General features: G+C 32.5%; 1 protein-coding gene across 1 annotated transcript in view; it reads left to right on the forward strand.

Annotated features, from left to right (window-relative positions):
• The window catches only part of LOC100374497 (protein mono-ADP-ribosyltransferase PARP14-like), a 109,580-nt gene extending 98,314 nt beyond the window's left edge, over positions 1-11,266 (forward strand). Inside the window, exons 18-24 of the mRNA XM_085504445.1 lie at positions 1,212-1,418; positions 1,657-1,820; positions 3,643-3,720; positions 4,132-4,501; positions 7,077-7,225; positions 8,171-8,348; positions 8,917-11,266. Coding sequence (XP_085360571.1) covers positions 1,212-1,418; positions 1,657-1,820; positions 3,643-3,720; positions 4,132-4,501; positions 7,077-7,225; positions 8,171-8,348; positions 8,917-9,206 — 1,436 coding nt within the window. The 3' untranslated portion in view covers positions 9,207-11,266. The remainder of the gene's footprint in view (positions 1-1,211; positions 1,419-1,656; positions 1,821-3,642; positions 3,721-4,131; positions 4,502-7,076; positions 7,226-8,170; positions 8,349-8,916) is intronic.
• Positions 11,267-15,471: the final 4,205 nt, after the last annotated feature.

Raw genomic sequence — 15,471 nt, forward strand, 5'->3', positions numbered from 1 at the left:
AATATTAATATAATTGTACCATACCTTCCCCCTTTACTAAACCTAAGCTTCACAAACATTTCTATGTTCAGTCTCTGGATATTAAATTTTTATTTAATTAAACTTAATTAAAATGTAATTCTACGTTGAGTTTAATCTTATTTACATAATAATTTGTCAATTTTCGGCTTTTTTATGAACATCTCCGGAACTAATCATAGAATTCAAATGAAACTTGGAGAATGCCCAGACCTGACTAATTTTGTTGTTCAAATCCATGGATATAAACTACATTACAAATTTTCCTAATAATGAGCCAATTTTCAGTTTTTTCACCAATTTCTCAATAAGCATCAGATTTCTGTGAAATTATAGGTGCTCTTTGATAATCCACAGATCTGATTATATTAGATTAAAATGTCTATTTATATTAATATCGCATCCATTAAGGTAGAGATGCAGGTTAGGACACTATATTTTTAATTGGCTGTAATTGCACGAGTAAAATATACTTTTTACCCATCAAGTTATATATCATTTGAAAGAGTTTTATTTAAACTTTGGAGTTTTATGGTTTACAATAATGTACTGTGATACCATATTAAGTGATGTTGATTTTGGGTTAAAATCATGCATTTTAGGTGAAAGTGCACTTAAAACTATTTAACTTTTGAATGCATACCCTGATTTTAATTTAAAAACACTTCTTTAAAACTTCTGTTTACTAGAAACATGATGACTTATTTATTAGTGTTTCCATTGAAAAGTTTTTACACAGTGCTCTTTGAAACATTGACATTTTATAAATCGCTCATCGGTAATTTGACTGCGTAATTGTATGTATCTCAAGCACTATTGCATATATGACAATGCAACAGGTGTATTATTGAAGGCATTTGTCATTCGACCATATTAAGTCATACATTCTCATTGATATGCATAATCTAAAAATATTACCTCATTAATAAGCATAACAACAATTATAATATTTATGTTGTCAGACAATTTATGTGATTGAAATATCAAACCATCACATATTTATTTATACCTGGCCATGGGAACCATCTGCCTCTCCCCAGGTCTTGTATTCCAATTGATTTCTTTTCTTTTCCACAGTTCTTCTCCAATTTTAATACTAAAAGTGTTTTGTTTCAAAATTATTATGGGAAATTATACCTTTTATATAACTGCTTTGATCAGCTCTAAGCTAAGTAATGTTCTTTGTGTTACAGGAGCCCTTGCAATTCCTCCGAAAACAGTTGCTCATATAATCTTGGATGCTATTGGTGACTTTGTACAACAAAACAATCCAAAGTTCTTGAAAGTTATTAGAATTACAATATTCCAACCACCACTAGTTGCAGTATTCAATAAAGAAATGAAGAGTATGATTGGCACCCCTATGAAAGACACCAGATCGGTGATAGGGAAAGCATGGGGTAAGTTTTTCCCATAAGAATGTGATTGACATCCCCATTAAGGACTCACGAGGTGTACTTGGTGAAGCATATTTACATATCAAATATTTACAATATTGTGTGTATAATATGATACATAAAGCTATGTGTTTAGGGAAAAAAAATGAACTAGGACAAAAATTGATCTTTTTAAAATTATTTTTATTTATAATTTATTGCTAGAAATAATGTATTGTTTTGAATAATGATCATTATACAGGAAGTTTCAAATCTTGGGTTGGTGCTTCTGATAACCCTCCCAAAAAGGACTTTGCCAGGATGGCCGACACTATTATTTTATATATATATGCTGAAAGTAAGAACGATATTGATGCAGCTATTACCAAAATAGAGAATTTAATGGCCACTGAGTTCATTGACACTGTAAGTTGACATACTTTATACCATTGATATACATTTTAGTAGACTCCTTTGTTTCAGTTCACTGATGATACTTATCAGTTCACACATTTGTATTCATTTTTAATTTATTATTTTAGCTAAAATTAGTTGCTGAAAAGACACATTTTGGTTGTTTGATATTAATTTTATTTCCACTAATTTTTGTTGAGTTGAATGTCAAATATTAGAAAAGGGTGCATTTCAATTACTCCTTTCACTGAATTTTTTTTTTATTATTTGAAGTAATCAACAGTACCTAATTTTCATAATCTATTCTTAGACTGTCACACGAATCACTCAACATACATGTATTTCAGCAAAACTTGGTACATTTTGGTCTCACAGTGTGAAGTTTGTGCATAATAATGACCTAATTTGAATAATAATTAGCTAATTTCAACTCCACAACTGATATACACTCGCATTTATTTTTTACTTATTATTTTTTATCAACTTAAAATTGTAGATAATATATTGCGTGCAAATTGTGCACCACAGTCACTTAATTCCATTTGTTAATTAGTTTTATACATTCAGTATTTGCATTCATCATCCTAAACTATTTGATAATTATTTTTCAAAATTTATGAAAGTTTGTCAGGGAATCCATCTGTTTGTTTAGAAATCAGGAAGGTGTAAACAATCAGGAGATATGCCCAGGTCATATACATGACTTTGTAAGATATGTATATGCACTGAAATATTGTCAAAATAATTTATTACATATTTTACAAAACTTATGGGAATTGAGTCAAAATCCTAAAACTGACTTATAATATATTATGATATTTCAATGTTGTTTTAATTTTATTTAATGTTGGTTAATATTGCTACCAGACTGTATAAATTGTGTACTTGACTTTTGAAAAATTGTTTTTTTGGTGATTTAAAAAAAAAAAATATTTTAAGTGTATAGTATACACAATGTATAAGAAAACTGTAGTTGTTGAGACCTTTACTTTGCTAGTGGTAGATAGACAGATCAAATGCCATGTTTTATTTTGTTTTGTCTTTATGTTATTCATATTTCTTATCGAATTATTATTTTTTTGCCTTTTTTCAGCATTTTCTTTTATCTTTCATGTCACTTGCACCATATGTTTGAACACAGGGGTCAGATCATTGAACTTAAATTAACAGAATGAATAACCTCAATGCTTTCATTTCTGTGTCTGCTTTTAGATTCTTTTAACCTTTTCACAACTTGACATTCTTGCCATAATTTTGCTGCACTTTTTTCTTATATTCTTCAATATTTCTGGAAATGAACTCTAATTTTAGTAGAAACAAACAACATTTGAGTCAATTATCATTTTTTACTCAAAACTTTTGGCTATTTTGTCCCAATCATATGAAGGAAAGTGCAGAATATATACGAGACTATTTTGTGAATTTGTGATGAACAGAGGGAACTGGTGGTGAAAAGGTTAAATTGTTTTTTGAGTCTTGAATAACTTACATATTTTAATTAGATGATTATTATCAAACTTACATAATTATATGGTTCATCTGTATGCATAGATGACCTTCACCACCTATGATCTTCCCACCCTATGGGATATCTTCCCACTCTATACAGTGATCTTCCCTATCCTTAGTAGTCCATCTCATCATCATGATGAGATCTGCCTCATCTATGTTATGATATCCCCTATGCTATCGTCTGCTCACCCTTACAAGCCATGTGTGGTTCAACTATGTTTTTAAATTAATACCTACCCCTGGTAACTGTACTGCCCATAAGTTTTGCATTAACATTTAGTTTGTATATGATTGTTTAATAAGTTTCAAATTATTATAACAGACCATTGTAAAGGATACAGTTAAGAAACTCACAGATGAAGACATGTCTGAAATATACCAAGTAGCTGAACCCTTAAAGGTAATAATTATATTGTATATTATAATGCACTTGTTAGATGTTACTCTAGTTTTCTTTAAATGCAGCTTTATATGTACATGTAAATCTTGTGTTCATTATTTGTTCTTTAAATGTAACTGTAGTTTTTTATAACATTTCCTAGGGTGTGTTTAGTGTGCTTTATAAGTACAAAACTCTCATATTCTTCAAACGTTTATTTATTAAGTCTGAACCATTCTCTTGCTTTGCAGTAGATATATATATGTATATGTGCCATGATTACGGAATACAGGACTTTGGTTCAAAACGCATCTCCTTTTCAATACAAAATTTTAGATTCAAACCTTGGAGTCTGGGTAAAATACTGTCAGCTAGCTTCTCTTCAGTTATGGAACAGAAAATTGTTGTGTAAATCTATAACTTAAATTTCAGGTCAAAGTAGAACAAATTGATACAGGACGTGTCAAGCAGCTACGAATACAAGGAATCACACAATCTGTCATGCAAGTACTAAGTATTGCTAACTCCATACTAGATCGTATCAGTGCCGAGGAGGGGAGAAAACGAGAAGCCATGCTCCTTGCCAAAAATGTTAAGTGGATGTTTCTTAATGAGACTGGAGATTTTGAAGCATATGATGATGAAATCTGTGGAATAATTGAACAGGCAAGAAATTCTGGAAACCCCCAGGTAGATTTCAAAATTGAAGGAGGAACTTATAGAATTGACTTTAAGAGAATGATAGAGATGGATGTAGATAATTTAACTTCTACTGTAGAGGTCCGCCGGGAACTGAAAGAAGGTAAGGATCTCAGTAATTATAAAACCTGTTACTAAAAACAATATGTATATTTTCTGAGCTAGAACTTGGACATCGGACCATATAACAAGACCATGGTGCATATATATGTCATCTAGTGTGTGAATATTTAATTTCGCTGCTAATAATTGTTTAATGTTTGTCATCACTCTGGAGATAGAAAAACAAATCAACCATTATATAATTCAAACCAAATAGTGTTGCTAATGCATTTTGTGTTGTTTCATAAGATGGTTGATTTTGGACTGCTATTACAAACAACTCTCGTTTAATTATTTTCCACCATTACAAGTTGTTAAATGTCTCACCAAGTATTTGAGACTTATTTTGGTGTAAACAACTTGCATTTGATTGATTCCCATTATTACAAGTAGTTAAATTAAGAGAATAAATGTGTGGACAAATATTTGATACTCATTTGGTGTAAGCAACTCATGTTTAATTATTTTACACCATTAAGAATTTTTAAATTGAGAGATTAAATGTCTCAACAAATATTTGAGACTTATTTTGGTGTAAACAAGTCACGTTTAATTAATTCCCATCATTGCAAGTTGTTAAATTGACAGACTAAATGTGTCGACAAATATTTGATACTTATTCTGGTGTTAACAAGTTGCGTTTAATTAATTTCCCCAATTACAAGTCGTTAAATTGAGAGAATAAATTTTGGTGTAAACTCGCATTTGAGTCAAAAAACCTGGAAAACTGCATGTATCCACTACGATAAGTCTGTAACTGTTGAAAGCCATAAGCAGTTGAAATCTGAGGCTATATCTGGGTTACCCTGCAAAATGGAAGGCACAGAGTATTGTGCTAAATGAGTCTGCTATTTCGTTATTAACTCCAGGGAGATAACGAGCTAAAACATTAAAATTATGTTGCATAGCTGTTAATGTTAACCGTTGCATGAGCTTATGTAGAATCTGGCAACCACAAGATGATGATGATGATGATTTGGACTGCAGCATGCAAGGTTGTCACAATTGAAACAAATGCGCTGGGTAGACCAGTTGCAACCCCAACGCATTGCCGCCACTACAATAGGATACAACTCTAAAAGAGCCATTGAAAACTCATCTTGCTGCTCCAGATCCAACTCCATAGACCACTTGTTGCAAAACCACTGACCTTGATAAAAAAAAAAACGAAACCAACCTTAGAAGAAATTTCTATATCCGAAGCATAGGCCACAGAAATGTGAAGAAAGAAATCTATCCTATTCCAGGCTTCTAAGTATTCACCCCACATAGACAATTCCATTTGGCAACCTCGGTTCAGTGCCACATGGAAATGAAATTTGGAAACTGAAGCTGATAACAGCAACAAGTAAGAAATAAACGACCTTCCAAGCAAAATAACCACAGCAGCAAAATTAAGGTGTCCCAACAATGATAATAAATCTCGTTTAGAAACAGAATTCTTTGATGAAGCATGAACAATCTTATCAATAATACAAGCCTTCTTATTGGCTGACAAAATTGCCAACATATTCCTAGCATTAAGCAAAATATGAAGATACTCCAATTCTTGAGTAGGACCCACAGTTTTATGCTTAGATAAATGAATCTGAAGAGAATTGAAAATGAAGGACATAATAGCCATTGAATGCATAGCAGTCTCTTGATTAGAATCTATAGTCAAAAAATCATCTAACAAATGCAGAATGAACGGAACACCATACTTATGCTTGGCAATCCAGCAAATTGCAACAAACAACATGTCAAAAATCTTAGAACTGGAACGGCTGCCAAAAACCAGTCTAACAAAGAAATAATAGCAGCCATTCTATTTGATACCATGCAAATTCTAAACAGATGGATGTAAAGGAATCTACTATAAGTCTTTTCTTCCCTGAATATTTCCCCACAGCTACTCCTAGTGAGTTTATATCGTATACCTGATAAAGGGGTTTTAAAAAAAAAACAATGAGGTGACCTTTTCTAACTTCCGCTTGAATAAGATCTTTAACAGCTAGTGGATTATTTGTGGCAGACAAATTATTTGTACACTCAAAAGATGCAGTAGGTGGATTGTCTATGCCAGTTAAGAAACCCTCTCTGAGGCCAGTGCACAAATTTGAAACAAAGTTATTGTCTGGATGTCCAGTTAAATCTTGTTCTAAAAAGTTCACATTAATTGGTGTACTTGGTGTTGATATAGTCACTGTTGAGCAGGGCTCTTAGTAAATGCTGGTTGCTTTTTGCATGCAGAGCAAACATGAGACAAAGGACAAACCGCCCCAGAACAACCTTTATCTCCACTCGTTATTACAAATTTCTTGTCCCTGCCGGAAAAGTCTTTATCTACATCTAATGTCGTTAAACTGTAAACTTAGGCTGATATTTGTGTCCCCTGCACATGAGTGAATTGTTTACAAGGGCAATTGTTAAAAGTTAATTCAAGATGGCGCCACAACGAACTACAATGAAAACACATCAGCATCATGTGACCATCTTTTCTTGGGAGGAAGCAATTAACATGAGAAACCATGAGATCTGCATCACAAATACTGTTTAACACTTTGCATTAAACACGCATTTATTTTTTTACTTAGGTGGCGTGCAACTTCCATCACATTGGACTATAATGCCTAGTCATGAGAGAGTGAGAGTGGAAAACGTTCCTTCTAATTCTTCTGAATACCAAAGTGTTGAAACAAGATTCAAGGCCACACTTCGTGGGTCTCATAACAATGTGATAAAGGTAAATATGGAGTGGACTCATTGACACTCATACTTATCAGTGAGATGCTGCATATAAATATACTGAGATAGTAAACCAGGTCGTTTAAAAACATTCAATTTACACATCAGGACAATGCAAATTAATTGTCATGAGATTAATTGATTTGTAATTGCATTGCACTCATTTTAGTATGTAATATGACTACTAAAACATCTTTCACCTGGAGCTTATCATCCAACTTAACTTAATTTTGTAATTTTTTTTTTTGACTAGCGTGCCTGTAAATGTGCCCTCTATTGTCTATAAACACTGGTTACCATGTAGATATTCACCATATTAGCAGCTATCTAAACACTGGTTACCATGTAGATATTCACCCTATTAGCAGCTATCTAAACACTGGTTACCATGTAGATATTCACCCTATTAGCATCTATCTAAACACTGGTTACCATGTAGATATTCACCCTACTGTAAAGGGGTTAATTATTCACTGGGTTTTAATTTTGCCTATTTGGCTGACTGGAAAATGCGCTAAATTAAAACCCATTGAATATGTGAAATTAAGCATAGAACACATTATCTAAAAGATAAAACCGTGAATTTAAAACCCACTGAATATGCCTGAAATGCTAAATTAGTGAAATTTAAACCTAGTGAAAATTAATCATTTTACTGTATTAGCAGCTATCTAAACACTGGTTATCATGTAGGTATTCACCCTATTTGCAGCTATCTAAACATTGGTTACCATGTAGATATTCACCATATTAGCAGCTATCTAAACACTGGTTATCATGTAGATATTCACACTATTAGCAACTAACTAAACACTGTTTACTATGTATTTGTTCAAGTTTTTGTAGGCAATTCACTTTGATAAAAAATGATATGACAGTATCAATTTAACTATTAAGATTGCCATGTAGATATTCATGTAGATTTCTCTAAATTGTGTTGAAGATTGAACGCATACAAAACCCAAGATTGTATCGACAATATGTAATCCTTAAACAAACCATGGATGCTAAAAACAAACAAGGAACAAACAACGAAAGGATTTTATATCATGGCACGAGTAGTGACAGTGTTGGTAAAATCAATACTGGTGGGTTTAACAGAAGCTTTGCTGGTAAAAATGGTGAGTGCTTTATAGATTTCATGTCATCAATACTGACTATCATTTCATAGTGTTTGAAATGAATATTATGAAATTATGATCATCAAAATAATAATCCCATTAGCATATAAAGCACAAAACAACCCATGGTCCCATGAGTTTTATGGAGACAATAACTTCTCATGTGTAAATTAAAATCAAACGCATGGTGAATTGTGAGTATGTGTAGTAGCAGTACACAAAACTTTGGGCTCTATGAGTAGAACCTAATTTTCATATTGTTACATGTTTGGTAAAACAGAAATGTACAAGCTGATTTCATTGAAACTTGGTATGAGTGCATGTTACCGTAGCAAGATTTGATTCAATCTGATAATTTATTTAAATTTATAATCTTACAGAGAAGGCTTTTTTTACCATGTATTGAATGGGCTTAAATTACCTTAGGGAATTGCTAATCCTTAAGTTGAGTTAAAACTTGAATTTTTTATACTGTTCCACAACAATAGCATTTGGAGGGAGGGTCATATTGCCTATTTAATCGTGATTCCAAGAAAGAGATTATAGATTTTGTTACCATTTTTTACAGCAACTTATTATGGTGCTGGCAGCTATTTTGCTGTGGAATCCAGCTATTCAGCAAGTAAGACCTATTCACCTGTAGATCCTAATACTGGTCATAAGCATGTCTACCACTGCAAGGTGTTAACTGGTGAATTTACTACAGGTAGCCAAGGACTGCTTGTACCACCATCTAAGAATCCAAATGATCCAACAGATTGTTATGATAGTGTTACAGATAATGTCCAAAGTCCTACACTCTTTGTTGTCTTTAACGATGCTATGGCTTATCCTGAGTACCATATTACTTTCACATAAAATATATGGTAGTAATAATAAAAACAAAAGAATTTTCTACTCTGAATATTGGTGGTGCTCTAAAATTGTTGCAGCTGTTGTAATGTTGAATTAGGTTGAGGTGATTTTTAGAAATGCTTTTTATAAATATACAAGCTAAGTTTCCATGCCACAATTTGTTGTCAGGAGTGTATGTTTTTACCATATATATCATTAATTCACATGTAAGATTATGGTGATTCTATATATTGATTTTAGAGTAACACTTTCGCAAGTCTGCACATTTGTGAATTATTGTAGCATTGACAATTTTCCTGGGGTCTTTAAGACAGGGAGTTACACTGACTTTTGTAATTTTGTTCTTTCAAATTTCTGGTGATGAAAATTTGACAGTTTCATCTTTAGATATGCATGACCTCCCCCTAGATAATTATAGAGATATACTACATGTACATGTACATGTCTCATCACTTGTGCTGGCTATGAATATATAACTAAACTTCTTCTGTATGTTTGCCATTTCTGTTGGGTTTCAATAAAACCACTTGTGAAATGATTAATCCTAATATTTTTTTTTCTCTGTAATGTATTAGATTAGTTTCTTTTATTTTATCTATTTACTTTTTTATAACCTTTTGTTCCTTCTTAAATTTTTGTAACCATTGCCAATCCCTCCGGGGAATGTGTAAGTGTTATTAAATTATTAAAGTGTGATAATGTTATGTATAGGTGATTACCATAAACACTTAACACTTTGTGAAGTATTCAAATCAATTAAATCACTGTATTTACAGCTCTACTTTAACATGGTTGGGGACTATGTATTACCGGTATTTCCTGTAATATTATTCATTTAATTTAATTAGAAATAGTGTGTTTATTATGATCAAGCCAATGTATTTCAGTTACAGAGTAGTATTTTTTAGCATCACTAAATACCATTCATACAAGTCTACTACATATTAAATTGCAATTCTAATACACTTTCTGATATATACTGATATGTTTGTTTCTTTGATATAATTTTTTAATTTATGTGCATAGCTTACAACTGCATTACATCAGATGTATCCACAGTATTGGTTAACCTAATTAGAATTTTCAGCATTTTTATTTTGGCAACTTAACTGTTTCATTTTCATGACTGTTTTTATTCATTTCAGATTGATAAATATACTGGTAGTTTCATTTTCCTTTCTTGTGCAGGTTTATGACTATATATAAGAAAGCTAATTTTGTTTTAACTAATGCTTAAGTTTTGTAATCACAACCAAAAAAAAAGCCATCAAATCTGTATTTATTTGGTCAAAATGAGTAAAAGATTTGTTGTAATTGTGAAAGAGTTGTGTTTTACTTTTTAGTTCCCATTTAGAAACAGTTCGTAAAAGGGGACTTGCCTGTCATTTAAACATACTTAGACTGATCACATTAAAACTTTACACATACATCTTAAATCTTGGGATCACGTAATCACGTCCATTCATTTTACAATGCGATTCAAATGGTGATCATTTTTGTGTTCAAAATCAAGATCAAGCATTTCTGTCGTTCTGGAATCTGATTTTAGTTGTGTATTGGTTTCATTCAAACTTGGTACAAACAATTTAGACATTATTGGACTTTGATGAACGTCATTTTTTTCCAGATCGGATTAAAAATGTCCAACTGACAGCCATTTTGTTTTAAGTGCTTTCCTGGAGCCATGTTAAACCTGTTATGTATATATCATGTCACACATATATTCATTTAATGATCTGATTCAACATGGTCGAATAGCAACCATTTCAATGTTAAAATTCATCAAAATAGAGCATTTTTGCCATTCAAGAACTGGATCTTGGTCGTGCATGGACAAATTTGTGTTCATTGAACATGAGGGGACGTTGCTGTCCCATCATTGTTTTCCAGATAAAATTCAAAATGGTCGTCTGGTGGCCATTTTGTTTTTAATAATACAGTTCCAGGCATTCTCTAACCTTTCATGTTCAAACATATATTTCTTAAACAGGGATTATGTAATGCAAATACTTGTTTACTTTATGTATTTACTCCGTAATAAAATAACACATTTTTCTCGAAAATCTTTCTGGTACATGACTTTATATAATCACCATTCTCTTCACTAAATGTCAGCAATTTCTTGAGACTTTCATAAAAGTGCATTGATCAATCTTAATATTTTACAAACTAAATATTATATTTAACTCGTGCCTTAAAACCTGATGGTAAAATGAATAAATTTGAAAAAAAATAAAGCTTCCATGTGCAATGCTTTTAATAGTCAGTCAATGTGCGAGTCTATTGCAGTACTAATCACATTTCATATAGAACTGAATCATCCTAGGAAAGCAATATCGCTTTGTCAATGGCATGCTGATTGGTTACAGGTGTAATTCTCCTTTACTGCGTGTTCTTTATTCCTTAATTCATTATTATCATGTACATCCCATTCTCACTGAATATACCTGGAATATACAGCTATATAGTAAAAAAGTGGGCTGTTACAGATGTCCTTAATAATCACTTAAAGATATGAATGAATATTTTGAACAATATTATTCAATTTGAAACTGAATTAGAGAATGTTTAGTGAATATTGTGGTTGATGAATTATATATATATAAAATATATAAAATAAACTTGTTATCTTTGAACAATGGTGATGTAATACATCTGTCTTCCAGGAAAAAACCATGAGAAGAATTTGAGGGACAAAGTTATTAAACTATGTATTTCCGTTTGTGTCAAGTTAACATTGTCCCTGAAAGATTTTGTGGTCAATATCCTGCATGTCTGAACTTGGAAAGTGTTTATTCAATATTGTTTGAAGTAAAGCCACTCATTCACTGATACAGCAGTGGATTATATGTAGTAAATCCAACAATCACACACAATGTCACAATTATTGGTGTATATTCACTCAAATGGAACCACTCATTCTTTCCTTTGAATACACACACCTCACCTAGTCTAATTATTATTATACATCTGTCACCGTCAAGCCAAAAGTTACAGCATGCCGTGATTGTGTGATATTTTACAGGGTATTTTCATCCTACCATATTAGGAAATGCGAACTCCAAATATGGAATGATTATGCACGTACTTAAGCTTCCTCTAATACTGAAAACAAACATAGCTGCAGCTAGGGTTTGACCGGACTCCATACAAAGAAGTTTGCTGATTCTGTTCTAAACTTTTGGATGTTGGCATTTCCATTATGTATCCTTTGAAGGGAAGGATGTATAATAACAAAGTATGACGTTATTACGAGGATACCTCAAAGTATGCACTCAGACGGTACACCGTCATATCGATTGTTCCGCTGTACTGTTTTCGTGCATACTTTGAGATATTCTCGTAATAACGTCATACTATTTTATATTCAATCAATGTAGCAATTTCATCAAACTACTAAAAAGGGGATCAAAAAGGCTGGTGGATTGACGAACATCTTACCGACTGAGGGCAGTATTGCATTAGTTAACTAAATACGTAACGTGTATTCTGTATGATACTGACAAAAGTAAACACGGAAAAAATATTGGAAGCGAAACTGAATACGAAGAAATGTCGACACGGCACACAAATTGATCCGTAATTGGACTATTCACTTGTGTGATGGTGCTGTTTCGGGATCCTTATTGAACCCATCATCAGTCGAAACAGTAATTGACCGAATCTTTCAATTTATTTATAGCTTTCACAATCATGTTTGACGTTATTTGTTTCATTATACAGTTAAAATGGAAAGTCGTCGTTTTCACGAGTTATTGCGTTGAGTATTTGTACTTGTAAGTTTATCTTTTAAGATTTTATTTCTACAAAATGCAATTGGGGGGGGGGGGTTGTAAACGTGTCACTGGTCTTTACGAATTATGTCCCAGTTTTTTTAATAGGGTTCTTTTGAGCATAAACCCTTGTATACACATATATGGGTTGAATGTAGTTGTGAATATTGTTTGGCCTTCACCTAAATTTGTCATACGATTGTTATGTTCATTAACTGAAGAGTATCTTTCGATTTCACTATCTGTGTGATCTCTTTCACGCAATGTTTCAATAAATAGATCACGTTTTTGTAAGAAATCGTTTAGATTATTGCATGTTTGAGCATACCGAATTGTTTCACCTTTTGTAAATCCTTTTAAGAATTTCGTTTTAAATATTAAAACGTTTCCGTTGTCTTTGTGTGCGTTTTCAGAGCATGGAAGCATTGTCCTTTATATCGGTCAAGGTACGTGACTTGCGTTAGGGAGTATTCAAATGTGAGTCGGTATTTGTTATGAAGCATGTTAGCTTCCTTAACGAATTAGTTTACTACTGGCACGGTACCATTGAATACCATGAAGATGTCAATCTAAAAACGGTTCCAAGTTTGGATTTATTGAGCACTGAGTAGTGAAATTTGAATTTCCAATAGGTGGAATTTTGTGTCAGCAATCTCAGGTGAATCTGGTGATCACATGCTAACTCATGTATATTTGGGTATAATTTTCATTTTTAAACTCGATATGTTTCTTTTCAAAATGATTTCGAGTAGTTTAAGTATATATCCACAAGGTAGTGATTTCAGAGGCCTGTCACCGAAATTGTGATTCGATTGTTTGCATTGGTGGTTGCTTGGATCAATTCTTTGTGAACAGTATTAGTATACATTGATACGACAACCACGGTTACCAGAACGTTATTTTCAGATTTTGTTAATAAAATCGGTAGTATCTCCGATGTATGTATGTTGCCTTTTAACGATTGGAATTTTAAAATGGTCAATCAGTTCTGATATTTTTTGTGTTGGACCATATCAACCACTTATTATTGATCTAACGTAGATTCCCTTACAAATAAAAGTACTCTAGTCTACCTCTGGCGGTGGTTTGTGTACTTTTGGCAGTAAATACCACCGGAGCGTTCGATACGTGTTGTAATCGATTAATTTCATGTTGCACATTTCTGTAACGAGCTCAAGGACTAAATTAGCTCTAACTATAGTATCGTTAGCTTTATTTTTTATAGTATTGTTCGTTGTTTATAGACCGTTGTATTCATGATTGCTATGCCACGAATAGTTTTATTACAGTTGTGTTCTCATGACGTAGTCTATTTTATTGCTGCTCTGGTAGAATTCAGGTCTTGTTTGGGTTTATTGCTAGTCATTTTTGATATCTTAACTGTGGTTGCCTCAATGTAGTTTTCGAGGCTACTGTTATGTGAGTCTGGTGGGTCCCAGGTCGATTTTATTTTGAAAGGGTTTTCTTGAGTTTATTTATAAAAACAAATGTATATATTGCCCGTTACTCGAAGTTTGGTTAACCGTTAATTGAACATCGAGTTATAATTTAGGCCTGGTTTTGTATATGTGGGCGTGGTTTCTAAAATATGGGCGTGGTCAGTTAGTAACTCGATGATCATAATGGAACTCTAATTCACTTCATTTATTTTTCGGATTTAATATGGTCGACTGCTGGCGTATTTGTTTCAAAATAAATGCCTTACATCTGCCTTGCCTGGACCGACCATGTTGAAAGTTCAAACCACAGTCCCTGTGTTCAAACTTCACATAAACATCGGACATCCTATCTAACACACACACGAGCATTTGCGTCATCATCAAATAACATAGTTGAACTATGGTGACCTTGCCCTTTATAATAGTATTCCCTTTATCATAGTTTGTTTCAATATGAATATGCATTGTCATAATTAATTTTGAATACAAGTTTTGGGGTTGAAACAACAGTGGGAAAGCAGTTTACCGAATGTCCTTGATAGATGTAAATATCACACAAAAACATTGGTGCCTAATTTGTTTTATTATTTTAATGGACATAATTTCCAACTTTATTCAAAGTAATTCAGATGTTTTATTATAAAAACAAATGCAGCATTTCAGAAAAAAGTGCTGCATTTAGACGTGAATAGATTCATAAATCATACAAGATACCAGAAAATCTTAGCTTGCTTTTACCCAAGTATTTTGTGCAGGTGTCTGTCAAAAAAATAATGATTCACTGAAAAAAATATGAACTTCCTCATTATATTCATTGTGTGACTACTGTATTTTTTGAAAAGTAAAAAGCTCTGCTGTATAATGCATATCAACTTAAATAGTTAGCAGGTGTCCAGTGAAGAAAGAAGTCAACAGTACCTTTGCTCCTGAGAATCTACATCTTCAAACACTGCAATCTTTGTTTTTAAAGTCCGTTCTTAAATTAGTATTATAATAGCTGAAACAAATTCTTGTGAATTTCATTTGTAGAATGAACCTATTTTTGAGTACAATTTT

Source organism: Saccoglossus kowalevskii, chromosome 10 (genome assembly GCF_978046115.1).
Source record: "Saccoglossus kowalevskii chromosome 10, keSacKowa6.1, whole genome shotgun sequence".
Taxonomy (NCBI): Eukaryota; Metazoa; Hemichordata; class Enteropneusta; family Harrimaniidae; genus Saccoglossus; species Saccoglossus kowalevskii.